We start from the raw sequence: 27039 nt of genomic DNA, 5'->3' as shown, positions 1-27039 counted from the left end.
AGAAGAAGCAGAAGACGACAAAAAAAGTCTACAAACCTGTTCCGCGTGCGACATAGCTTGTGGTGGCCGAATTGGAACCAGTTGCTCCAACAACTCCAACGCCGACTCCGGAACGAACAACTGTGGCCGTGGTGCCACCGTTGCTGGTTTTTGTGAATTTCAAAAGCATAATTTTGATCCGTTGTAGTTGTTGTTGTTATTATTGTTGTTGCTATCGGTATTTTGTTATTAATGTTATCGTTTGCACACACACACACACGCACACACACACACACAACACACAGAGAGTGGCAAACGGACGCACGCAGTTCACTCTCTATTTATATTATTTTGTCGATTTGACTGTTCTTTCTTGGACCCGTTGGCAAGAAGGGCGGCGGCGGCAGGGGGTCAGTCGGGCGGTTTGACAGGCTAAAACACTCTACTACTAGAAACACACAAATGAAGCCAAAAGTCCCAGCCAGAGAGAGTGTGTGTGTATGTAAGAGAATTGTGCTGCCTGCGTCAATTTGTTGTTGCTATTTTTAGATTTTCGCTTCGGCTTTGGTTTGCTATTGCCTCCTTCTTACCTTTTGCCTCCTACATTAAATGTTCAAATGATTTCCTATTCCTGGCGCTAAATTTCCCCCCGCGCGTCACAATTATGTTTTATCAATTCTATTACGTTTTTTGTTTCCTCCTCTCTTCTATCTCTCTCTCTTTTCTTCATACATAAGCGCAAATACACACGCACACACACAAATACACTATTATTTTAGACTCTGTGTTATTGTGTGTGTTAGTTAGTTAGTTGCCTTTTGGCTGTTTGCTTTATTTATGACGTTTTGTTGTTCTTTAATTATTTGTAAAATAACAATTCTCTGAAGATGTTCACTTGGTTTTGCATAGAGTTTTGTTTTTAACTGTTAAGCAAAATCGCACTTGAAAAAAAAACGTAGTATTCGTATAAACAATACATTCAACTGGTTGGACGTAGACCAGAGTTGCCTCTCTTGCCGCAGAAACGTTTAATGTCAATGAAATGGGGAAACCCTAAGAGTGTTTTCGGCAATAGTGTTGATGACTATCGATCATATCGATTTTCAAATAACCACTCGTCACTAGCACTGGCATATTTTTTTTAACAATGTGGCAACTCCATAAATTAATTTTAAAAAAACTTTAAGCCTAAATTATTTCTTAGTGTTCTCTTGCAAACTATAACTGGTTTTCTATAAAAAGGCCGCCCATAAAAGTCACCAAAAAACGGCAAGCCCTAGATACATATATACTCATTATATAAAATAGCCACAAAATCAATTAATAATTACTTTTGCATTATATTCTGCCGCCATCATTATTCTCCTATAATCTACGCCCTTTTGAACAACCAAAAAGTTTGCCGGTCGTTTCAAAAAGGAAGTTATCGATATTTTCATCGAAATCAACTTACTCATCTCAATTGTGAAATAAATATTTTGGGCATTTTGTGTTTTTTGTTTTTGCTTTGGCTTTCGATCTGACCATGGACATTGCTAGCACAATCAAATTTCGTGACATCTGCAAGATGTTCGAGCAAGTGAAATCGCAAAAGAATCAACAACGCAAGGAGTTGGTACTCAAACGATACTATGAATCTTTTCAACGGCACCGCCAGTCTTTCCGTCAGACGTGTGAGGAACAGAATGACCAAAATCAGAGAACCGAGACAAATTCTGTGGAGAACGGTAGCAGTAGCTTCTACTCCGTGCTCCGATTGCTATTGCCAAGCGCCGATACGGCAAGAGATAATTATGGTCTTCAAATAACAGCTTTAGGGCGTCTCTATACCCGAGTCTTGCAATTGGCCAAAGACTGTAAGGATACTATGTCGACAACTTAACAATTGAAAGCAATAATCTGTTTTTTGCCTTTGACAGCTAGAGATGCTATACGTCTGCAGGATCGAGGCTGGAACTCGTTTCGCATGGGCGGCAGAGGTGGTGACGATTATGCCGAAGTTGTTCATGCCGTTCTCCTGCCCAGATGTCATAATCCGCCAAGTAATTTAACTCTCCAAGAGGTGCACAACATGCTGGACATTATAGCCAATGAGGATATGACAGGTTGGAAGACGGTTGGAAAATGGTGACCAGTTCGTTTATAAGATTTGCTCCACTTTCAGTGAAGGAAACAGAACTCATACGATTCACCGATTTGGCTTCGCCATTGGAACAAAAATGGCTAATACGTATTTTATTAAAACGTCTAGAGTTAGGGATTGGAGAGCAGAGAATATTTGGAGTCCTTCATGCGAATGCCAAGGATATGTATCAACGTTGCTCCGATTTGGGCAAAGTGTGTAATCTGCTTGCCGATAATAAGCTTAACGTAGTAAATGATTCAGCTGCCACTAACACTACTGCGGCTGCTGCTCCTCAAATCAATCTGAATTTGGTTATTGAACCATTCCATCATATACGACCCATGCTATGCGAGAGATTTCCGGGCAAAATTGAAGAGCTCATGAGCTTGGATGTCCTCTATATGGAGACTAAAATGGATGGCGAACGCTTTCAATTGCATTTCGCACGCGATCATTTCAAGTATATATCACGCAATGGAGCCGATTATACACGCAACTTTGGCAGCTCCTATGACCAGGCGGATGGTACACTGACGCCTCATTTGCGTGCCCTTTTGCCTCTCGGCATGGAGTCGATTATACTTGATGGCGAAATGATGGTCTGGGATGTGAATCGGCAATGCTATCGCGATAAAGGCGAAAATACAGATGTCAAACATTTAAAATTGGATGGCAGTTGGCGTCCCTGTTATGTAGTCTACGATCTGCTCTATCTGAATGGTCAGAGCTTGTTGGATTTGCCCTTTGTACAACGTATGCATAAGTTGAATGAGCTGATCGTTGAACAACCAGGAGTATTACGCATAATGCATGGTCGTAAAATTGGGTCGATTGAGCAATTCCACCAATACTTCCAAGAGGCTCTCGACTCCAATGCTGAGGGAATTGTATTAAAAATGCAAAATTCCACCTACAAGCCGGGGGGTACGGGTCGGTGGTGGGTGGTATAAGGATAAAGCCGATGTAAGTCAAAATGGAAATAGTGTTTTGCTTGCTCAAAGTCAAATCTTCTCCTTTTCTTAGTATATCAAAGGCCTGACCACTGAGTTTGATGTTCTAATCATTGGAGGTTTCTACAATCGCAAGATGACATTCATTGAATCCTTTTTACTGGGCGTTTTGCAACCGCAAACCAACAACAGTGGACGCGATGAGGTCTTTAGTATTGGCCGTGTGGCGAATAACACTCGACAGCGTGTCGTATTGAATGATGCACTGCGTTCGCATTGGCATAAGGCCAGTGCAGAGCCGCCACCATTGTGGTTTCATTACAAGGCCACTGAGAAGGAGGGTTGTCCAGATGTTTGGATTGAACCCAGACACTCGATTATCCTGCAAGTGAAGGCAGCCGATTTGGCCCCGTATGGAGCATTCTATACGGCCAAATCCTTACATTTTCCACGTACCGAACTGGTGAGGGATGACAAGGTTTGGAATGAGTGCATGACGCTGCAGGAGTTTCAGCAATTGTGTGAGGTAAGCCAAAGGCCCGTGCCTTCGCACAAAAGTGAGCGAGATGGATATAACAACGATTTTGGAAAATTTCACAGGGTCAAATTGGTATTAAGAAGCTGAACAAACGACAACTGCGACTCGATGATTTCACGACGGAGAGGAAACGGCAGAAGCTAACGCCAGCGGAAAGAAGTCGTCTGGGTCTGTCGGCCTATGAGAAACGTCGGTGCCTGCCATTGGAGGCGAATACCCTGCTTTTCGATGAGTTCAAATTCTGCATATTGAGCGGTTCGCCTGGACGTCGCCAACACAAGCATCAATTGCGGGACTTGGTCCTGCAAAATGGTGGCTACATTGTCGAGAATCCTCTGCCCCATGATGCCAAATGCATTTGTATTGCCGGCGATGTAACTTACATGGTGGAGCGTCTAATGCAACAATTTGCTCGCAAATGTGAAATCGTACGCATGGATTGGCTCCTGCGATGCTGTGAGAAGCAACAGATCGAATTGCGACCGAAAGACGTGCTGGCACCCACTGAGCCATTGCGTCGACAGTTTGCCAAAAGTTTTGATCGTTTCGGCGATGGATATACCGAATCCTTTGCCACAATTCAAGAGCTGCAGGATGCCCTTGACGATATCACCGATGCTGATCTCGAGCAGAATGGCGAAGACATCGGCCCGGAGGACTATCACGATATAGAGCAATCGCTTGAAATCACTAATTATTATATGTTTCGCGACATGGTTGGCTATTTGTCCAACAACAGTGATCCAATGACTCGTTTGTGGTTTCTTCAGCATGGCGGTGAATTGGTCAGCGATTCAACGGATCGCTTTTTAACTCATGTCTTTATCGACATAACCCAGAAATTGGATAACTTGGAGGTGTTAATCCAGCAATTGCCACCTGATGTTGAGGTTCTCAACTCAACCTGGCTCCAGCAATGTCATCGTGAATCCAGGCTGATTCCATCCATTCAATTTCAAGTCAATTATCATTGATCCCAATGATTACAACCATTTTGCCTTGTGCTCAATCGATCACTTTGTTTTTAGAATTAACTATGTTAAAGTATTAGTGCTTGTGTTACTTCTAGAAGTTAAGGGGTTTTTTTTTTAAGAAGCTTTAAATGTAATTCGCACAGAGAAAGCATGCAGATTCTCGGCACTTACCCAGTTAGTTTGTTATTTACCACTTTGCTAATTCTCAGGTTAGTTTTCTAAAAGCTGAGATGTAAGAATCAAGGAATTCAAGGGATTGATAAGTGACCACAAATGAAGGTTGGTTAGTTTTTTTAATATTTAAACTCGTTTGATGTAATGGAAATGGTAAAAAAAATGGCTAAGTGGGATATGTAAGAGAACAAATCCATTTCAGAGCAACACAACCTAACCAAATTTTAGTCGCTAGTTTTAATTTCATATATTTTATAATAAGCAAAACTTAGTGACGAAGTCTTATATCCCATATATAAAGGTTATATTCTGAATGTTAGAGGGGAAACAAGAATGATTGTCCACATCTTAATATGAAATATAAATTGTGAATGTTAAGGGGGACAGATGCATATAAATACAGTGTATATATGAAATATATACCCAGAATATATGAAAGCCCAAAAACAGGGTAATTTTTAAATCACAGCATTAGAGGTTGACTCATCTGAAAGTACACAAATTTTAATATGTACATGTATCTTAAATTTTTAGCAATAAATAATGCAAATTATTAAATAATAGTCCAAGTCAAAATTATCAGTGATGAAAAAAACTAAAGGATTACAAAACTAGATAATGAAATCCAGGTTTTCTTGTTGCTATTTTTAGGAACATTAAAAGTGTTTTTTTAGCTAAGGATTTGTTCTATGTAAAGAAAGAACGATTTTTTGTGATAAAAAAAACATTCCATCACGAAACAGCATAAAGTTTGCAGATTCTGTCACCGTTTTGTTTAGTCCAAATATATTATATAACAGAAAGAAATCAGTGAATAATCGGACTTTAGTTTGAAGCAAAGAATTCTAGCCAGTTCGAAATAATGCTGGCTATATAGAGCTGATTTCTTAGATCATTTTATTGACCATCGTGTTAAGAGTAAAATCCGGTTCAAGGGATCGACGATTTTACGTCGGTAAATCCGGAAGACGCTTTCTAGACAAAGCTATTCAGAATTTCTGAAGCCTTGATTGACTCCACAAAACACTAGGCGTTGATACAACTTCATTTTGGTCTTGGACGTTTTCGTCACTATCCTGACCAATACATTGGTAACTATGTATGTTGTCCTCAAAAGGTTCTTCACAAACCGCCACACCATTGTTAATAAAAACAAATTCTTCCAATTCCTTATTGCAAATCGGCAGCCAGTAGAGGAATGTCGTCTTCGTTTTGAATATCATTTGAACACACTTCGAAGTTTTGTAATCCGGTTGAATTGTGAAAAACACATAAGCGTACTAAGTGGTGGTCCTTGTCACATAAGTTTGTATGAAGACCAACCAAATCATCGAACTTTCGTCCCTATGACCAGATGAACGCCATAATCGGATTCGTTATAACCGGAAAGCAAGAATAATTTTTTTAGATTCTACGCAGAAAAACAAATCTTTTGACAAAATCAATATAATATTGTATGGGGGATAACTACAATAAATGTATTAGTTTTTGGAACATTTAAGTTTTAACAAAGGCGCGAAATAACTTACTAATACTCTCATGAGGCCTTACGAATTTGACAATATTTTCACAAATATTTATCGTGATTTCTTGAAATATAATTAAAAATACATATATACATTTATAATCTACAGGTGTATTGAATTCCTTGTAAATGGCGATGTTAATAAAACAATTTGTTTAGTTTTGCTTTGTGGTTCATTTTTTTTGTTTCTTTCTTTTTGTTAAATATGTTTACATTAGGCAAATAGTTTTTATTGAGAGATTGTTTTTTTCTTTCTTTTTTTAGTTTAGGGAATGTATGTAAATCATGATGATGATCGATGGATGTATTTATGTATGTATGTATATAATATATATAATTGTAAATGCCAAAATACAAAATTCCATGGGAGAAGGAAATATATAGAATTCATTTCAAATTTCCATTTCGTTTTCTTATATTTCTTTGTGAGTGAGCTTAAGATTATATAGGAGGAAGTTTGTGGTTTGTATGCGTGGAATTATAATAATAGAGGTGTGTGTATGTGTGTGTGTGTTTGTGTGGGTGGGTGGTGTATGTGGAATAAGGAAACTTTGAATTTCGTGAATTGTTTTTTTTTTAATTGGATTCCAACTGACTTTCCATTGATTGGACCATTTGAAAAAGTCTGCATATCCCTATTCGGAGGGCGTGAGATCGCGTTCCAGCTCGTTCTCATTGAGTATTTGCGATAGCAAATCGCTTAGAGGTTCGAGTATCTTTTTAGCTCCTGTATTTGTTAGATTCTTGTAATCAAACATATCATGGTGACTGATGCTGCCGTCCGTTTGAATTAGGCCCTTGTCGATGGCCAATGTTTGAACCCGATCTTGACCTTTGGTTAGCTCTTTCACCAGATCATTGATTTTGGCGTTTTTATCGCGCAGCTTATTGGGCTGTTGACCCCTTGGCAGGAGAGACTGAGATTTGAAAACGAAAGAAATGTTAATGGATGTTGGAAGCAAAGCGAACAAGAGACTCAGACTCACCGGCAGCAGAATGTAGGCATTTGGGAGCTTTTGTCTAACTTTTTGCACATTGGCCAGAATACCTTCGGCGACTTCTTCGGCCGTATTCGTCACATTATTTGTGCCCACATGGAGTACCACAATTTTGGGATTTACATTATCCAAGGCCCCGTTCTCGATACGCCATAGGACGTGCTCGGTGCAATCCTCGCGTATGCTAAAGTTCAAGCAATGCAATGGTGCAAAATATTGATTCCATGTCTCGCTATTCTGCAGTGTTTCGAATATACAATCGCCCAAAAATATCACATCCGGATCCTTTTCCCGGCAATCGGAAATGAAGCGACGATGTATGCTCTGCCAGCGTTTGTCACCATCCACATCCGGCACGGGTGTGGGCACAGAGCACGGATTCATAGTCATTTATGTGTGTAAGTGTGTGTGTGATGTGAATGATGATTGCTGTTGTTGTTGGCTTAAGTGTTGGGAATAGGGTTCGTCGGAACTGCAATGTAGGACCACTTGGTCTGAAAGGCCGAATAAGGGTTAAAGTTTTGGGGGCCTGGGACAGAATCTGGTTTTGGTGGGTGTGGTTTCTCACCTTTCCCTCCTTACTATATAAATATATATACGATGTTTGTGTATCTGAGTGGAGCTTCTCCTATTGGTTGCAGTGTGTGATTGTGTAGGGAGTTGAAAATATTGAATATATAATAAAATGAAACAAAAAAATATTTATTAACAACAACAACACGGCGGCGGCGTTCTGCTAGTGTTGGCAAAATAATCGATGTCACTATCGATAGTTGTTCGGTGAAAATTTGTAAGCTATCGATAGTATCGAAAAAAGAGCCACCATGCCACACACAATTTATCGATAATGACTATAAGTCGATAGTTTCATCAAAAATCAAATATCCAAAACCCGCGTAGCAAACCGGACGTCTACGACGGCAACTCTGCATTAAATTTTTGTTGTGTTTTTTTTTCGTTTTTCTTTTCATTGTTTTCCCGTCCACGATCGAGTAAAGAGGTGCGTGTCGGTGTCGCGACATTTCTGTCTTTTACACCTGTTGCCACTGTGTGTGTGTGTTTGCGTTGCTTTTTTTTTTTTTTTTTTAGTTATTGTGCTGATATTGTGATTGTGTGTGTGTGTGCGTGTGCAGTGGAAAGTGCATTAACAACAACAACTGCCTTTGCAGTGGAGAATTAAAAACATACAACTCCAGCTTCAGCTGTAGCTCTAGCTCTAGCTCTAGTTGCAGCTTCGGCGAACGTGTGAATAAAACGAAAAACAAGCAAACAAAAGGCAAGACAGAAAAATACAAAACGAAACGAAACGCGATCGAAAAGAAAATAATAACAAGAAGAAAAATTAGAAATCTTTTTTGTTGATATCAAAAAGTGTTCCTTAAAGGTAATAAAAAAAAATCAAACGAAGTGCAAATATAAAAACAAAAGATTCAACCACGAAAAAGGACAAACAAGTTAAATCTTATGTGTAAATTGGCTATGCAAAGAATGAATAGATGAAGTAACATAATGGTAAAGAAATTTTCGTAGAAAGTCAGAATGGCAGACAACAATAACATAAAAGGCCTTGAATACTTACAAAAGAAGAATTGGTATTTGGGGGAGTGGGTCAGCACCCCTTAGCACCCCGCTACCCATTCACCTCTTCCATTGGCTATCATTCATACACCTATATAAGTATGTGCATATGTACTTACGGATATATATTGTAAGACAATTAATGCCAATACGACAAGTATGCATTATCAATCTGACTAATTCCGATTTGAATTCTTATTGGAGAATTTCCAGTTTCCCGTGTGATTCATTGCCCTATCAATATGTCTAATATGACAAGGGTTCTATGACCATGGGCGTAGTAAGGATCTAGTATTCCTTGACTCATAGAGAAGCGATGTGACCTTATCAAGGGGCAAATCAACATTTTAAGGTTGAAGGTCAACTTTCGTGGATTCTCCACTCTTATCTAATCTAATTTAGAAGTGAACTGGGCTTTTCACGTAATTTCACTACATTCTTATTAGATAAATGTCCCCAATGAGAATAAAATTCTTGGCTTATCCAAAGACTTGTACAAAGTTTGAGCAGATGACAAAAAGACATATTAAACTAGATACAAACTTATCATTATTAAAACTATGATAGACTAAAAATGACTCACATTTGACTTACCCTCCATAACCCTCCCAACATTCATGATAAACAACCCGTCTGCTGCTTATCTGTTATCATAGTCACTCAGTTCATCATGTTAGACTAATAATTAATTTTGCTTTTGTTTGTTTTGTTAGTAACTTGATATGTGTATTAAACACAGATTCTATATTCTGGTCTTATCTCTTTCCGATCGGCAGTCACAAAAAACAAAAAAAATAAATAAAATTTGCAGCATTTCTACTGAATAATTTAGTGGAATTTTGTTGTCGTTTTCGGTTAACCAAAGAAAATGATTTTTTTTTGGTTAAATGTCTCCTGAGAAAAGGTGCGGCACATTGTCGCAGTGCGCTGAACTTGTGAAATGAGATAAACTTGAAGAATTTCGACGGGGGATGATGGTGGATCGTGGCAGAGGAAGCGGTCGGGAAGGGGGACAAAATTGAGATGGTAGCGTGAGACAATCTTTAAATTCCCCTTGAACAATTATAACTAGAGATAAAACAATAGAACAGTGTTTGGTATTCTAGAAACAGAAAATTCATCGCCAGTGTTGTAAATTGCTCAAGCATAGAAGATTTACCATTAGGTAGGCAAAATGTCTTTAAGAATCTACTAATTCGAGTGATTTGATCTTGGTAAGAATAAAATAGAATGAAATGGAATTTAACATTAAAGGTCCCCAAATGATTTGCCTAAATTAGCTATAACAAATAAACTAATTGTATTAGATAAAATATATACCATATTCCAGATCCCAAAGTCGTTTCCAGTTATCAATTTAAGTAAAATGGCAAATATTAGTGATTTGATTAGGGAATGCTTAGAATAAAGCATTGAAAATTTAAAATTAATCAACTATTATATACTATATAGAATTTTTTTGAAAGGAAAGCGAAGTAAGCACATAAAGATCGTTTTATTAGGATAACAACTACTTACCATACATACATATATACATATATATGGAGGGGAATCGGGGGGTAATTTGATCTATCAGCCTTCACCCATTTACTCCGACTTTCTGGGAAAAAAATACATAAGGGCAGATCAATCAAACAATATTTACTCCATATAAAATGCTTAAGTCAGCAGCTTCCGTTTAAATAAAAAGTGAAATTTATTGCAGAAATTAAACGAAAACGAAATAATTACAAATAAAAAGAAATTAAAAACCGCAAGAGACCAAAACAAACAACAGCAACAAAAAATCAAAGTTAATTATAATTGATAATAACAAAAGCAACAACAATAACAAAATTTATTTAGTGGCAGTTAAAATTGGCCACGGAGCGTGGTAATTGGGTCGACGAGACAAATCGACAGACAAATCATGGATGCAATGGACGATGATGGCAATGTAACGAAAGCCATAATGGATGACAAACAAATGACAACAAATGATCTGGACCAGAAGCAGCAGCAGCAACAACAACAACAACAACAGCAACAAAATGAAGATGATGATGATGAGCCGCAGGCTCTATCATTCTGTTTTGTCAGGGTAAGTGTCCTCTAGAACTCAAAAGTGGTGCCCCAATCACGGGTGGGGGCTAAGGGGGGATCTCTGCCGGATGCAGTGCAACATACAACAATTTGGTCACGCGCTGCGCGCGCAATTCTTAGCCAAGCATGAAACAAAAAAAAGAAAAACAACAACCTGTGGGAGAGTCCGAACTCTCCGATGTTACGCTATGTTGCCCCCAAATTGGGTTAGTGACTTCCAGAGATAGATGGAGAAAAAGACAAAGAGACACAAAGAGAGAGAGAGCAAAATAGAGAACGATTGAGGGGGAAACAAGTGTTAATTTCCACATTTCTGTGTTTACCTGTTCTACGGGTAACCTCTGTCACTTGACTCTCTGGGGGTCATGGGCTCCTCCTTCTCGTTCTCTTCTCCGCCGTTGTCTGCCTTTTTCTTGGCCTTCTTCCGGTCACATGTAATTGCTCACTTTTCCCTTATTACTGTGGTTAATACATTTTCGAGACACACAAAAAAAAAAAAAAACAACGACCAAAAAATCTTAAGCAATTTAAGTTATTTTCAAAATGTGTTCCCTCTTAGCGGCTCACACAAATAACACTCACGATCTGGATGCCCTTTTTTGATTGCTTTCTTTGGTCTTGTTCCTTTTACATCTTTCTCCATCTTCTCCTTCTGCTCGTATCTCTGTTGGCCTGGCTTGACTTGACTTGGCTCGCTTGTCATAATTTGTTAGGAAAATTGTTTCTGTTCTGGCTGTTTGGCTTTCATTGTGCCATAAAAAAAGACGAAAGAACAAACGAAGCAAAGTCTATGGGTTCTTCTTACCCATCTTCTTCTTTTTATTGTTGTTCTTACACTTGTGGCAATCTCATGGGTTATAGTTGGCCGATTTTTATTACGGAATGGTCTAGTCTAATCCCCGCTTACAGTTGCATACAAATTTCTTAATTTTTAATATTGTACTTAAATTCTATGCATATTTTTTGATTATTAAAAGTCAAATCAAAAAAATGAAGCTAAAGTCAAAGCACATTAAAAAAATGATGACTGACATTAAGTGTCAAATAAATTGAATGTAGATTATATCTTTGTTTAAGATTGGAAACAAATTAATTTCAAAAATATTCGTTTGTTAATGCCAAGAGATTTCAAGGTCAATAATCGACGCCAAAACAGTTGTTTTTACGCATTTGGCTTTAACAGTTGGTTAAATTCAGATTTAATTTAATATTTCAGTCTCATAAAAGTCTCATTTATATCATTTAAACACAAAATTTATATGAGAGAGAGAGGAGAATTCCTTTAGCTTGAAGAATTTTGCCTTACTCTAATACTCCATCATCTTTATAGTGTCTGTGTGGGCTTGCAGAAGATTTCCCTATTTAGTTTTAGCTCAAATGACTGGGTGGAACACTCCTTTAATATCAGAATTAATAAGACAATTCTAAAATTAGCAAGTCGTTTGAAAATGCATTTATTTAAATAGATCGCCCTCTGTTCTTTTCGGGCACAACTTTAGCATGATTTTAGTCATGAATTGTTGAGGTAACTAACTAATTACTATGCGGCTCAAGTGTGGGAACGAATCAATAGCAGTTCTTTTGGACAAAATGAATAGATCTGTCTGGTATAATCTAAAACGGCATTATCCAAAGTGATAAACGCCGATCTAAACAAGTGCGAACTATATATCATCTGTAAAATATTTCAAATCTGGGAGGCGCTTTATGGAATTAAAGTTTGACACTACTAATTTTAGACATTAAGCAAATCTCTTATTGTTATTGGTTCTAAAAACAGGCATTTATTGGAGAAAATTCTATATTTAAATGGGTATAAGAGCATTAAAGGCAGTTAGAATAGTATTAATAGTTACATCAATAACAAATGAAGGTATTCGTCGTATCAGAAGACCTGCAAATTGTCATCAAAATGTAAAAGACTTTGAAATGATAATCCAAAACTAACTAGTTCTAAACTCTAGAATCTAGGCTGCCAAACTGCTTGAAGTCCCCTCGCAGTCTTAAATGACGACGTATTTATGTGTTCTTCAACATATCCATATTCAAATTAATCAAATTCTTTGATCCGCATACCTAAAGTTTCCCCTATGGATTCGCCTCTATATATCTCTATCTTGTTTTATAAGTATATATGTATAACTGACCACATTCAATGAAATGAAATTGCCCCATTTATGCTTAACTCTTTTAAGGAGTCATTTTCTGATAAGGTCTTATCTTCATACACACACACACAAATGGGATGGAAATGAATGCGCATTGTCAATAAAAATCAAAAAGACTGCGGCGGCTTCAAGTTCTTTGATTATTTCAGTACTTTTACCTGATCTTCTGTAATATATATATAATAAAATGAGTACCCACAATGTCAATGTGAAATGATTATATCTTTAAGTATCTTTTTGAGTCATCTTTATAATACTGAAAGGCCATGTGAAAAGGTTTCACGTAAATTTGGGTTAATATTACATCGATCTATCGAGAGAGAGAGAGAGAGAGAGTCGGAGGGGAATCGAAATCAGGAAATTGTGTAAGCAATTGAGAATTGTTTTTGTTGTTTGTTGTTCTTTTGTATCGATAAGATATGGAATAAACGTAACAGATGTATGTTGTATGTTTAGTTGGCCCAGTTACCACATACATATATAGCTGGCTGATAACTGGCAAATCGATGTGGAAATAGCCATGGTAAGCCACTTTTGACATGACCTTAATACAAGCAAAAGTTGAGGCAAAGGATATATCCACGGCTTTTGATGGCGTTTAAAATAATGCCCAACATTTGTTCATTAAACGTTTTTTATTTATTATTTTTTTTTTTTGAGTATTTAAAAGGCAATTACATAATCAACAAGAAACAAACGAAGAAAAAAAAACACATTAACCAACACAACAAAAGTTGTTTAAGCAAACATTCAACTAACAAGACAACAACAACAACACAAAAATGTCATAATTCTTGAATTTAACTCGATTCATGGCAACACAATGAACAACAACAACAACAAAAACAATTACCCTCCCGGCCCAGCTTGAACCGAAACTGAAATTCCAAACAAAACCGAAAAATTATTTAAAAATGTAATGAACAGATTTGCCATCGTTTTTTTTTTTGTGTTCTCCTTGATGGCTTCGTCTCGTCTTTTGACGTCTCTGACTGACAATCCAACATAACAACGATGGGAAAAAATGCCAATCCAATGCTATTTTTCACATTGTTACTTAAAAAAAACAGAAAATGTTTGTTTAAATATTTCGATGAGCATTGAACTTGTCTGAGGTCTTAATGGGTCTTTGTAGAGATAATTACGTAGTACATAAAACCTGGTCAGATGTTTGGAACACAGACCAGAAGCAGACGCACCTTGGTAGATGTATTCTTGATCAGCATGACAAGTCGGGTCAATATATATCGCATATCCGTCTGTTGAAGTCCCACTCACTCTCTTAATCCATGAGCTAAGTTTGATTCCACTTAATTGTTATGATTTTCATTACCATTAAGAGATAAAGTATAAGAGTTGAGCAAGTCGGACCAATACACTACAGTATAACCTGCCTTAAGAGGACACCTTTTGGGGTTCGAACCAAAGCTTTGTTCGTCTATGCGAGTTTTTTGTTTATTCAAAGATTTGTTGAAAATATAGTCTAACTAAAAACGATCTTGGGACACTTTCCGTTTGGTGCGGTTATATCTCAAGATAACTTGACTAAGTCGGGTAGTCCTCATGCCCTACGTACCCATTAACCAAGACTTGGAGTACCCTTTAAGGATATACATATAAACTTCTGTAGAGCCATACTATGGCTCTGATTTTTGTCGGCCTAGTCGGTTAGTTATTGATAATGTGGAAAAAACTATTCGCAAATGGTAGATGGTAAGAAAAACCATCCCAATGGTGTGTATGTGTATCCCTGAAACGCCTCGATGGATTGTCTTCAAAAGGGTTACTATGATTCCTACAATTCTGCCAACCAACTTGTTAATTATACGATATCATCGCGGGTAACCAACTAATACATGTTCATGTTCATAGAATTCTGTTTTCTCATTTCAATTTGCCTGCGGGGCCTGCTGACCCACTCCTAGAGAAGAAGCCAACTGCAAAATAACTTGTAGAGCGCACACGCGTATACCTTGTGTTTTTACGCATGCATACATACATACATATGTTTATTCTGCGTTAATTTAGTGCAGAAAAGTAACAACAACAAAAAGAAAACCGGTCTGAACTGCAGCATTGATTATCAGCCATATACTCTTTACATATACATATGTAAGTTTGTATGTATATGACCAACTGAGCATTTGCTTTCCTTTTCCATGGAATCAGGTGCATGTTGGTGGTCAATAATGGAAGGGGGCACACCCAGATATAATGAGAGGGAGAGAGAGAATGAAGGAAATAGGATGAAAGGAAGATAGGAAAGGAAATCAATCATTCGCCATCATGATGTTGATGATGTTGGCAAATTGGCAGCTTTAGAGGAAATACATTAAAAGTCACCTATGAACTTGAATACAAAAAGGGGCAAAATGTTGGTTGATGGGAACAGACTAGATCTCAATCTTAATCTTAAACTCTATGTATTATGCATGTATTTATGTACCACATACAAATCTATTATATAATTATGTCATCTATGTACATGTGTACATATTTATGCCGGCACTGGCACAGTGGTCAATTTTCCAAAATTTTTGTTAAGGAGAAAACTGACTGAAACTTTATCACTTTAACATATTTGATAACGCCCTAAGCAAAGCAGAAAACTTTAACTTTTCTCTGCTTTCAAATCTAATATTAATGATTTTCACTATATTTTTTGTTACATTTTCCAAGTTTAAAGTTAGAAAAGAGGTAGACTTCTGTCTAAGCTTTATAGTAACCCCTTAATACATTCTAAGACAAGATCTATTAATTTGAACCACTGTGCGACGACCTGTTGACAATGACATTTTGTTTTGTTTCTCTCCTCTTTTCTTTATTTTGGGCCCTAAATTCATAAGGTGTGTGGGGCTGGGTCTGAGCTATGGCTATGGTTCACGGTGAAGGGAAGGGTGATCTGAAGGGGAGAGAGGTCGATTATTTTAGAGTCTTGGGTTTTGACATTTTGCTAGGCGAACAACGCGCGTTACGAGCACTCGCATAATTATTATCATTTTTGTGATGTTTTGTTTTTGTTTTTCGAGTTAAAGTTGCCATGAAAATTGCAAAATATATTTTATGTTGAAGCCTAAGTTTTTTTGGGGAATGGATACGGGGCGTGGTCTGTCTGTGTGAGTGCGCGTGTGTGTGTGTGTTTTTAGTAGGGTCGTTGTTTAACCTTTAGTTTTGTTTAATTGTATGTCAGTGTGCAATTTACACGATCTTTAAGTCAACCTTCTCAGACATACACAGACAGAGACAGAAACAGAGACGAAAGAGCTTCAATGAGCTTGGTTATATGCTTGCTATCTTATCATTCAATCTTTCTGCACTCAGAAATTTATCCTTAAACGCCATCATACGATCATCATTGATGGGATCAGTTCGAACTGTTGACCTCGAATCATCCATGAGATTCAACAAAAACTCAACGAAAAGCATTTAAACATATTAAGAAATTTCAAAATCGTTTAAATTTTAATAATATAATATTTATACACAACGAAAATGAATCAGTTACATGTACTTAGAAGGTATTATTGGTCAGGAGCCTGTTTTCAGAATAACTAATAAAATGATCGTTTGAAATTGAAAAGAATAAGAAGTTTTAGAACTATTGAAGTTCAAAAAGTTCTCGACCTCGAAAGTTAAGGCAAGGATAATCCGACGCAGGATCGTCTAAAATTAAAGTTTCAGCTCTTCGTTGGATTCACATTGGATGTAATTCAGCCCTGAATACATTTAGTATATTGGGATTTCTTTTGACCCATTAAAATTAAACATTTTGCTAACCCTTTACTTCTGTTTACTGTTCAAAACAAAATACGAAAAAAAATCCTAAAAATTTAGTTAAAAAGCTTGTAGTTTGCTTCATCTCTCGAAAACAGTGCCTCACAAAAAACATCATATCTTCTGAAGTATTTCGAATTAAAAATACTCAATACTTTCTTTTAAAACCCAAAATACCTGCCTAATAAATTTAAACTACTAGGCTAGGCAAAAGCTTTGTCCGATTGTACATATGCTATAAAAGAAATTAGAATTTAGTATCTAGTTTAATGATGTTACTTAAGAGATGATGGGCCGTCTTCAGTTTCCTCTTCATCACATTTGGGACATCCTCTTACGAAATTCCTTATGAATTTTTGGGGGATTCCCTAAGGAATAGATACTTCAGTATATGTCTCTCTCTCCCTCTCTCTCTCTATTTTTCTTTTACCCCTTTAGGAAATTTATGAAATTGATATCAAGTAGAAACATTTAGCCATTTGATTTTCTCCAAAGTGTTTTAGCCTAATGTATCAAAGAAAGAGAGGGAGATGGAGAGATATTTATGTATTTAGTTGCTTTTTTTATTTTAATGACAAAATGCGTTTCACTTGCGCTTTTAGTCCGCCTAGCTGCCTGGCTGCCTAGTGGCCCCGCCAAGATGCTGCTGCTGCAGCATCTCGCCATCGAGGCAACTCGCCCCATGTCCGCCGTGGGCAGCGAGCGATGCATGGATGGATGGATGGTAACAGCGGCAGCGGTGGCAGCGACGGCGACGGCACTTGTTGAGCAAGTTTACAAACTGCTTTCTACAGCACACAACTTACAAACTTGCAGCAGGCGGCAGTAAATTGGCAAGCAAAAACCAGAGTGAAATTCCAAGAGTCCATCCAGTTCCCGCTGCTGGCTGTTCCGTTTAGTCCAAGATGCGGACACATATCAACTTGGTTGCAATTTAATTTAATTCCATCCAATCCAAAAAATACTGCACTTGGAATCTGGTCCAAACTTCTTCCACCTAACACGACCACCCCCCCTTGCTCGCCTCCTTGCCTAAGCAAACCACTCCAAAAAGCCACAACAACAACAGCAACCCAAACACCCATACAAAGTAGGCTAAAAACCTGTGGCAAAAAAGCTTCCGTTGTGTTTTGTTTTATGTTTTTTGGTATGCGACATTACATAATCTTTGCAATGAACTTTCTGTCTGTCTATTCGTCTGACTGTCGTCTGCTTACCTTATTTTGTGTTTTATTTTTTTTTTTTTGGGCTGGACGCAACCAAAAAACCAAACAAAACTTAAATATTATAAACCTTTTTATACTCGTCATTTGCATAACTTTTACGCTGTTGCCGTGTGACCCAAAATGATTCCGATTACAATAGAGTTTTGAGGAATGAATGATAGGGTAGATAAGTTTTGTTTTTTTTATACTTTTTTTTTTTTTCTACCAATACAGAGATACAGATAATCTCTGGAGTTACAAGCGGCGTATATTTTCCCCCTGCTGGAAATCACTTTACATATTTTTGTATAATTTACATGATGTGAGACTTGAGAAGTTGACTCTAAGAAAGTCTTCCACTAAGTAGATTTCTTCATTTTAATTTTTTGGTTTTTTGTTTTTTGCATTTCATTCCAAAAATTTGGTATGTAATCAGGTCTGTTCCCATTTCGGATATCGAATAAATTTCGCTCGGCTTTGAAACCGAAATCTCCTTTTGCTTTCGTTGCCAAATTAGTTTGTCCACTTGATTTGATTTCAAAAATATTTCAAAAATCGTTTCAAAATGTGTCTTTTTAATATCCATTTTATCCAAAAGAAAACATTCAATTATGAGTTATGAGCATATGAGCACACTGGCGCCGCCACCAGCCAACGGCCAACTCCGGTTTTATGGAAAAACGTTTATATGCATAACTTGGCTATTTTTAGTCGGATTTGATTGGAAATTTTGTATGTTTAGAACTTACTTAAAAGACGAATCCCATATTAATTTCGTCATATAGTGCATAGCCATTCTGATTCTCAAAAACATACATTTACATAAGGTCATATTTAGCCATAAATGACTTTAAATAAGCCATTTGTATGGTATAAACTGCACTCGCTATTGGCAATTCATATATATCCAAACACTTTGTCAAGACGGAGACGAGGATTTGTGGTAATTCAACTAACAATAAGTAATGCTTCCTTTTCTAATTTCTATTGTGCCTCACCACGTCAAGTTTCTAATCTCTCTCTCTCTCTCTCTCTCTAACCAGTTGGTTAAATCTTATTGTGGTGGAGCTCTAAATTATAGTATAGGAACATTGCCAACATGATTTCGAGAGTCAAGAAGAAAAGTGATGCGTGGAGTTGACAATTTGCTTCCGGCATTTATTTATGTAGATTGACTACTTCAATGTGGTTTTGGTTTGGATTTTTGGTTTTCTACCATAGTAATTTATCCAATTTGTGTGTGTGTGTTTGTGTGTTTTCGCTGGAGACACTTTGATCAATTGGACACACTGACAAATCCCCAGCCCATCTCACCTGCCCCTGCTCCTCCTAACTCTTTCTCTCCCCCTTACAGAGTTAAGCTTAGCACCTGCAGCATTTCATTTTTTTAGCTAGTTTTTTAAGCCAACAACGACTTTGACGACGTTTATCAACATTTTACTTAACTTTTTTGTTACTTTTTTTCGTTAGCAAAGAGAATCGACTTTCTCCTCTCCTACTCTGCTGCTGCAAGACGATAAACGAGAGAGTTAGAGATAGATAGAGAGAGAGAGAAAAAGAAAAATAATCAGCAAGTTGTCGCAAAAGCAAAACGAACAAGTCAGGGGTCGGCCATTGATGCCCAGTTTGGGGTTAATCTAAAGTTCATTTTAAATTCCCCCCGCCCTCCTCGCCAGTTGTCTCAATGAAAATTCAAAATCTCATGACAAAAGATGTTGGAAAAACTTTGCGCATTAAACACAGGGCAGAAAGGCAGGCACAGGGCGGTGAGGGGAGAAAGAAAAAGAAAAACTAAACTTATACTCAGTCATTGTCGTTGGGAAAGTGAAAAATCTCACACATTTAATAGCATTTGCTATGAATTTTGCCTCCTTTTTGTTGTTTGTGTTTTTGTTTTTTTCATTTGTTTGCTACTTTTTGCAATTAAATTATATTAAACATTTATGCATGTCATTCCCGTAAGCTTATCTGCGCCTTTAGTCGACAGTCCCTGTGGGAATCTGCCATGTGAGAGTTTATCGAATCAGTTTTCCACTATATCCACAGGTCGAGTGTCGAGTTCAGTTCTAAGATACGCACTCGAAACACGTGTGTTTGCTTTAGATGATTTAATTTCCCCTACAAAGAAAAACACAATATTTTCTTTAGTGTCTGGTATGCGCAAACAGATAAAACTTATTTCTTTAGCGTTTGTGCTCTTCGTGGCTAATCAACAAATATGTTGTTGTCGTTGTTTTTTTTGGTTAGGTGTGGCCCGAACAAAAGATGCTGCGAAAAATGAAAGTTGCCACCAAAGAGACACAGAGAAAGAAAGAGGAAGGAGAAAAATATTCAAAGAAATTAACTAATTAGCATTCAATTCGAAAAAAAATCAATCAAATGACGCACATTGTTCTTTGAAATTGGAAGTATTTTCGTTTTTATAGGATGAAATGGTATATTAAAGTCGCCAAAATGTATTTAACAGGCAGAAGGAAGCATTTCCAACCCCATAAAGTATATATATTCTTGATCAGAATCAACAGCCGAGTCGATCTAGCCATGAAACACAGATCTAGACAAAAGAGAGATATCAGGTTGGCCTTGCTTCTTCCTTCACTCGTAGGATAGATTTGTAGTCTCATTTAATTCTAGAATTCCTTAGAATACGGAACGTTTTAAAATTTCTGGCTCTTCTCTATATTTCTCGATATTATTATTGTGTTTTCTATTATTGTAATGGCGGAAATTTTAGTCAATGAAGCAAAAGTCCTGCAATTTCTCCACAAGAAGGTGCATCCGCAACTATTGTGCGATATTATTGCACACTTTTCAAATCGGACCACGGATGCGATCAAGAGTAAAACGGTAAAGGAGCAGCTGCTCGATGTCTTGAAGACCTCCACTCAGTCTGGTGTCATTCAGGAGGTGAATGAATTTTACTTTATCCACGCCCATGAGGAGGATATAAAATGGATGAGGGGGGAAGATCTCTATTGCTTTACTTTGCACATTTCTAAAGATAACTGATATGCTCTCTTCGGAAGGGTATACAATAACTGGAAAATCATTTAGTTTGTCGTGGAAAGGGAGTTCGCCGTTTGTATGGTGTAATAAAATTATAAATTTGTCTAGCAAAAAAAAAATGTTTTTTTCCACGGCTTACCGACATGGCTCTACTTTACAGACGAGATTACGTTTTTTGACCAGCTGATATTAGAATTTAAAAACTATCTAAATATAAATATGCATTTGATTAACAGTCATGTGGACCCAATTGGCACATTGGCTGGAATCTGTTACTTTTGAACCAGAAATCGAATAAAATATATAGATATTTATGTATATTACTTGCACGAAATGCTACCTCATTGGATATAATTGACATGAAATAAAATTAAATCTTAGTTTATGATTGCTGAAATATATATGTATATATGTATTTAAAATACATTTTTATTCTTTACAAAGTTTCTAATCTTCCTCTTGGGACATTGACAGCATGGTTGCTTCTACAGACGTCCCACTGCGGTTGGTCAATGTATTGGAAGACACTGCTTCTTCCAAGGAAATCATAGTGGGGTTAGCACTGGGAATGCACCAATCATCTTCATCCATCATAATCCTATGCACATCGTCCACATGGGTGTTGGCGAAGTAAAATGAGCACTCCTCATAAATGGCACCAGATTGGGTGGAGGTATTCAAGACTCCCAGCACCTGCTCCTCCACTGCTTTGCGCTTGGTCGCATCCGTGATCTGATTACCAAAAAAAGCTACGATCTTTTCCAAAGGTTGCGGCTCGATCTTCTCGCGGAGAAACCCTATAATATTGGCTTCGTTCACTAAAATTTCCGACATTGTAATAAAGGAGACAAGAAAACAAAAATTATTAATACAGTTCCGTTTTGTTAGATTTGTTGAATTGAAATGAGACTAGAAATCCATCCAGCTTTAGTCGTTGACTTTCGAAAAGGCATAATGAGTGACGTTAAAAGCAAGGCCAACCTGATTCCCATTTTCATCGTCTTTTGAATAATAATCCTAAAGAAACATAATACAAATTTCAAACGCAATCAAAGTAGGAGAGTTGGATTCTGATTCTAGACGAAAAAGTGGATATCAGGTTGGCCTTGCTTCTTCCTTCACTCATCATGCCTTCACTAAAGTCGATGTCATGAGTAGGATAGATTTGTCATCTCATTTAATTCTAGAATTCCTTAGAATACGGAACGTTTTGAAATTTCTGGCTCTTCTCTATATTTCTCGATATTATTATTGTGTTTTCTGTTATTGTAATGGCAGAAATTTTCGTAGATGAAACAAAACTCCTGCAATTCCTCCGCGAGAAGGTGGAGCCGCAAAGCATACGTCAAATAATGACCCACTTTTGGGATGAAAGAACGGATGCGATCACGTGGGTAACGGCGGTGGAGCAGCTTTCGAAAGTCTTGAGGACCTCCACCCAGTCTGGTGCCATACATGAGGAGTGCGCATTTTTCTTCGCCAACACCCATGTGGAAGATGTGCAACGGATTATGATGGATGAAGATGATTGGTTCGTTCCCAGTGCTAGCTCCAGTAAGATTTCTTTGGGCAACACATTGCCCAATCCCACCCAGATGCCCACAGTCACGGAAGAGAGTACAGATTCATCACCAAATTTAGAGTCCACTCCATGTACACTCTCCAACAGCAGTGGCTTGACGACAGAACTAGCAAAGACGTCAATTACCCCAGATGATTAGAAACTTTGCCATCCAAATTGTAAAGAATATAGTTGTGTGTTAAATACATATTAAGGATTTACTTCTGGTCTATTTTTAAGTACTTGCACTTTGGATGCATTATATTTATATGATTTCTTTATATTTTAACGTTCTGAGGATTTCCTGAGGATGATTTTTAAGTAGTTTTCTGTTAATGAACGTCTTCAGTGGAGCTAGAGTGCTCCTGTCCTTGTCAGAGGGAGCGAGACAGTGAGATATGCTAAGTGGTGCTTAAATATATTTGTTATTATAAATTGAAAATATTTGTTCTACTGGTGTATGGTATACCTATGTAAGTCGGCGAGACAACTTACTTCATTTATTTTAAGTAAAAGTTCTTATAAGAGGTTGGCAAAAAGTGCAACCTGACCTTAAATCAACTAGTTAAGCCATATTAGTAAATATAATTGTCTTTCATTTCCATACCTGCCAGCTTTAAGTCATATGGGTAGGATTATCTATGGATTATTCAAAGGAATATTCTGTATCTACACGAAATGAACAGCAAACGGGTCTCTAGTGGTGTCCGGGGCAAAGAAAGTTGGACTTCCAGAAGCCAATACATTGCACAATACATTGATTGATGCTTCAAATTTAGGGATTTCAAGCATCTCCAACTGTTCGGGGGAAGGTAGCCTAAGTTTGGAGTTTACAGCAATGTTTGCAAGATGCACTTCTTCTGATCTGACGTTAAGTTTGTCTAAACCATCTTTGCTCTCAGAAGCTTAACTTGCTTAAGTATTTTGGCATTCCATAATGAAGCAATTTTCACATATTTGACGTTACAATAGATAGCTGGATAAAAGTGATGCTCAGGACTCTCTATACAGCAAGTTGTCTAGCAGAGTAAGTAATTACTCAGCTGTCACATATGCCCTTTCTCTTTGCGGCCAAACCAAACCATGTAGAAGGCGCTTTGTCGCATTACAGAAGCAGACTACATCCGAACACATGACCCTCCATGGCCATCCCACTGTAGAAAAGCTAAGTGGCCTTTCCAAATCCCTTGGCCAACGACTTGGACATCAATAATTCCCGACGTACCATAAAGTTCTATATCCTTTAAAATTGAACGAATGTGTACTTTCAGATTGAAGCTTGGACAACACAAGTGAGAATAAATAATGGAAAAAAAAAACAAGAAATTTTCATTTCAGTCAAGGTTGAAACGTTAAAATAAAGTTTATGGCTTATCAATAAATTATAGACACTTCTTTTAAAACTTTCCACACTTTCCCCCAAAAAAGATATTCTTGCAATGTTTCCATATTTAAAGGTCGCCCCCGAGGATCGGGTGTGTTTGGATAGCATTGGAAATTGAATTTAGTACTAGATTAGTTGGCTTAATAATACTTTTATCTAGCATTTGATTGTTGTACAAATTCGAACAAATTAATTTTTATTTTAGCAAAACTCATCTTATCAATGGATTTGATTCAAGACTATTTCAAAATATTTGATAACGAAAAAGAAAAAATCCTTACTACATTTAGTTAGTTTATATATAGATTTTTTTCTATGTGAGACCATGTTTATTGATTTTGGCTAGATCTCTAACAATTTTGGTAAACATGTTAGAATTTAAAAGATAAGAGTTGGAATTGAATAGCTTTATACCTGATGAATGTTTCTTGCAACATTTTCTCCCATCTCTAAGTGTCAGATAATAAAAAATTATTACTGTTGACGCATAAATTCCAGCCAACACACACACACACACACAGACAGCACACCCACAACAAATCAGAGCGAAGGTGAGTCTGAGTTGAGTTTGGGAGTCAAATAACTTGGCTGGGTGTGGCTCTTGGCTTATATGGATGAGCCAAGAGAGGGATGTCAAAAAAATACACACACACACACACACACACAGAAGAGCAAAAAGTATCAACGAGGGAACAAACAATTGCAATTGGTCAATCAAAAACAATTGTATGTGACTTTTTAGTTATTTGTTTACTTTTTCAGTTTATATTTTTTTTCTATTTGCCCGATAGTTGAACGCACTCGTTGTAACGTTTACAAACCTATCCGGTTGATGGGAAGGAGGTGGAGACAGAGGTGTACGCGCCTCAACAGCAATGGCAACAAACTTCCGGTTTCATTTAATTTAAACATGGCGCGAATGCCAAGCCACATACTAGTTGAGGTTTCTGGCTCCGCCGCTGCTGGCTCGGATGATGATTATGCTGCTTCAGATGATGATGATTATGTTGATGATAGTGGGTTGTTGTGCTTGTGGCTTTGATTGTCAATCAAAAATCCGTTGATTGGAGCGAACATTATCAACATCATCAACGTCAAAGTTGACCGCACTCACATTGAATGCATCGCGCAAAAAAACCGATGAATGCACTCTCGTGAATCAATCAACATACAATGCCGACGAGGGCTAGTTGAAATGTTAGCGGAAATAGCAATACAAAAGGGCGGGGACACTCCAAAAAACGATACAAAACTTATGCTAAATGAGTTAAATTCAAATAGTTGCTCTCGCACTTGTAATTCCCAACTGACTCATGAGTGAATTTGAGCAGCAATTTGCTCACTTGTAATTCCCAACTAATTTAAGCGTAAATTGCTACTGGAAAGTCAATTATTGCTCATCAATCTCTACAAATTTATGCTAAATGAGTTGAATACAAACAAATGTTCTCACACTTGTAATTCCCAACAGGTTCATGAGTGAATTCGAACAGCTTTTTAATTACTTCTAAAGTAAATTATTGCTCACGGATCTTTACATAGATCTCTTCAAACATTTCTTCTCGTACTTGTAATTCCCAACTGGTTCTAAACAGGAATTGGGACTGAAGAGTGGGCCTCTGCTCATCGGTTCGATCTCCCAAAAAGGTTCTTTATATTTGAACATTTCATTTATATAATAAAGTGTTTGAAGACTTTAATTCCGATTCCGATTTATATTCCTTTTGATGGGAATGACTTAACTTTAAAATCACTCGAAACCTAATAACTAGAAAACTCTAAAATAAAACAGTGTTTTAATTCATTTGCTTTTTAAATACAATATATGTGTATATATGTATATATATTATGTGTCTGTGTAAATAAGTGCAACAGAAAGGAAGGAACTACATACATTCATGTAAATGGTGGCAAGTGCATTTACATTAGAATTGATTTGCTTAGGAATCGCCCTGTGCCTTCTCCATGACATTGACAATAACCGTTTCATCCTTATCATTATCCTTGTTCTTGGACTCTTGATATTTGATGCGATACGAACCCTCTGGATCATAGATTTTCTCCAAACGTTCCCAATCCTGGGCACGATTATCGATCAAGTGTCTAGTGACCTTTTCCGAACCATATTTTTGTTTCTCAGTGCATTTCATGCAATCGGTTAGTATGGCATCCGGAAGAATTTCTATGTATGTAAGTTTGTCAATATCGGAAAGGGATTTCTATAGTTTTTTTGGGGATGGCCCACTCACCTTTTAGCATTTTGGCATCGGGTGTACAGGGTCCAGTGCTTTCCAAACACTTGATATAGTTATTTAGCAAACGTTCTTGCTGCAATATCTCATCCAAATCGACGTTATCAAATTTATTATCATAGGCGGCCGTTGGTGGATTGTTGGCGGGTGCTGCTGCTGCTGTTGTCGGTGGATGAGGCAGTGCATCTGCCACATTAAGAGCCATCAGCATCATCAGCAGCAACTGAATCGTGCCTCTGCCAGTCAGACAATTGTCAAATGAACGTGACATTTCCAAAAAACTTTTCTAAACTGTCAACACGATGGGGCCGGAGGCTTATATATATATGTACATACATATGCTTAACCCCTACGTATGGAATGATAATAATGAACTCGTGATGCATTATTGTAGTGGTGATGTCCATTCCATGTGCGTGTCTTTGGCTAATTTAAAGCCAATTCGAACGTAAATTAAGTGAATTGAATTTGATTGCCTAGCGATTTGTTGCCCCGCCACCGCCACCGCCACCACCACCAAAATCATTATTGTCTCTTCATCATCATGATCATCGCATCTACACATCTCATTCTTGCAGTCATACAAGTTTTATCTGGCCAGGCATAAAGGAAGCTATTCCTCTTCTTTGCAATGACAGCGTGAAAACTATTTAACTGTAAATTCTAAAAGAACAACAACAACTACTACTACAACTGACAAGTGTGCCCTGAATTATTGTTGTCCCAGGTTGTGGTTACTGACTTACCTTACCTTACCTTACCTTGC

At 37.4% G+C, this 27039-nt stretch overlaps 5 protein-coding genes across 5 annotated transcripts in view; 2 read left to right on the top strand and 3 right to left on the bottom strand.

The window, feature by feature from the left end:
* The window catches only part of NFAT (NFAT nuclear factor), a 53344-nt gene extending 52368 nt beyond the window's left edge, over positions 1-976 (bottom strand). The window contains exon 1 of the mRNA XM_068298264.1: positions 37-976. Within this exon, the coding sequence (XP_068154365.1) occupies positions 37-169 (133 nt within the window). The 5' untranslated portion in view covers positions 170-976. The remainder of the gene's footprint in view (positions 1-36) is intronic.
* Positions 977-1465: 489 nt separating this feature from the next.
* On the top strand, positions 1466-5203 carry DNAlig4 (DNA ligase 4; the record flags this gene model as incomplete). Its single annotated transcript, XM_068298720.1, is given in 6 exon segments — positions 1466-1835; positions 1899-2084; positions 2144-3024; positions 3026-3067; positions 3128-3580; positions 3655-5203. Coding segments are annotated over 6 exon segments (2844 nt in total), but the record flags the coding sequence as incomplete, so codon positions are not given.
* A 1452-nt stretch (positions 5204-6655) lies between these two features.
* Positions 6656-8016, bottom strand: Paf-AHalpha (Platelet-activating factor acetylhydrolase alpha). Its single transcript, XM_068298540.1, has 3 exons — positions 7832-8016; positions 7252-7757; positions 6656-7182 (listed from the first exon to the last, which is right to left on the bottom strand). Exons 2-3 carry the CDS (start codon positions 7651-7653, stop codon positions 6901-6903), a joined length of 684 nt encoding a protein of 227 aa, XP_068154641.1. The 5' UTR covers positions 7654-7757; positions 7832-8016; the 3' UTR covers positions 6656-6900.
* A 279-nt stretch (positions 8017-8295) lies between these two features.
* Positions 8296-27039, top strand: part of Rhp (rhophilin) — a 35291-nt gene continuing 16547 nt past the window's right edge. The window contains 2 exon segments of the mRNA XM_068298665.1: positions 8296-8647; positions 10547-10921. Coding sequence (XP_068154766.1) covers positions 10751-10921 — 171 coding nt within the window. The 5' untranslated portion in view covers positions 8296-8647; positions 10547-10750.
* a10 (antennal protein 10) lies at positions 25801-26579 on the bottom strand. Its single transcript, XM_068298514.1, has 2 exons — positions 26271-26579; positions 25801-26203 (listed from the first exon to the last, which is right to left on the bottom strand). The coding sequence occupies exons 1-2, from the start codon at positions 26542-26544 to the stop codon at positions 25962-25964; spliced, it is 516 nt and encodes a 171-aa protein (XP_068154615.1). The 5' UTR covers positions 26545-26579; the 3' UTR covers positions 25801-25961.

Source organism: Drosophila tropicalis, unplaced genomic scaffold (assembly GCF_018151085.1).
Source record: "Drosophila tropicalis isolate 14030-0801.00 unplaced genomic scaffold, ASM1815108v1 contig_867, whole genome shotgun sequence".
Classification (NCBI taxonomy): Eukaryota; Metazoa; Arthropoda; class Insecta; order Diptera; family Drosophilidae; genus Drosophila; species Drosophila tropicalis.
Note: the sequence above shows the minus strand (reverse complement) of the source record. Positions and strands in the feature narration are given on the sequence as shown.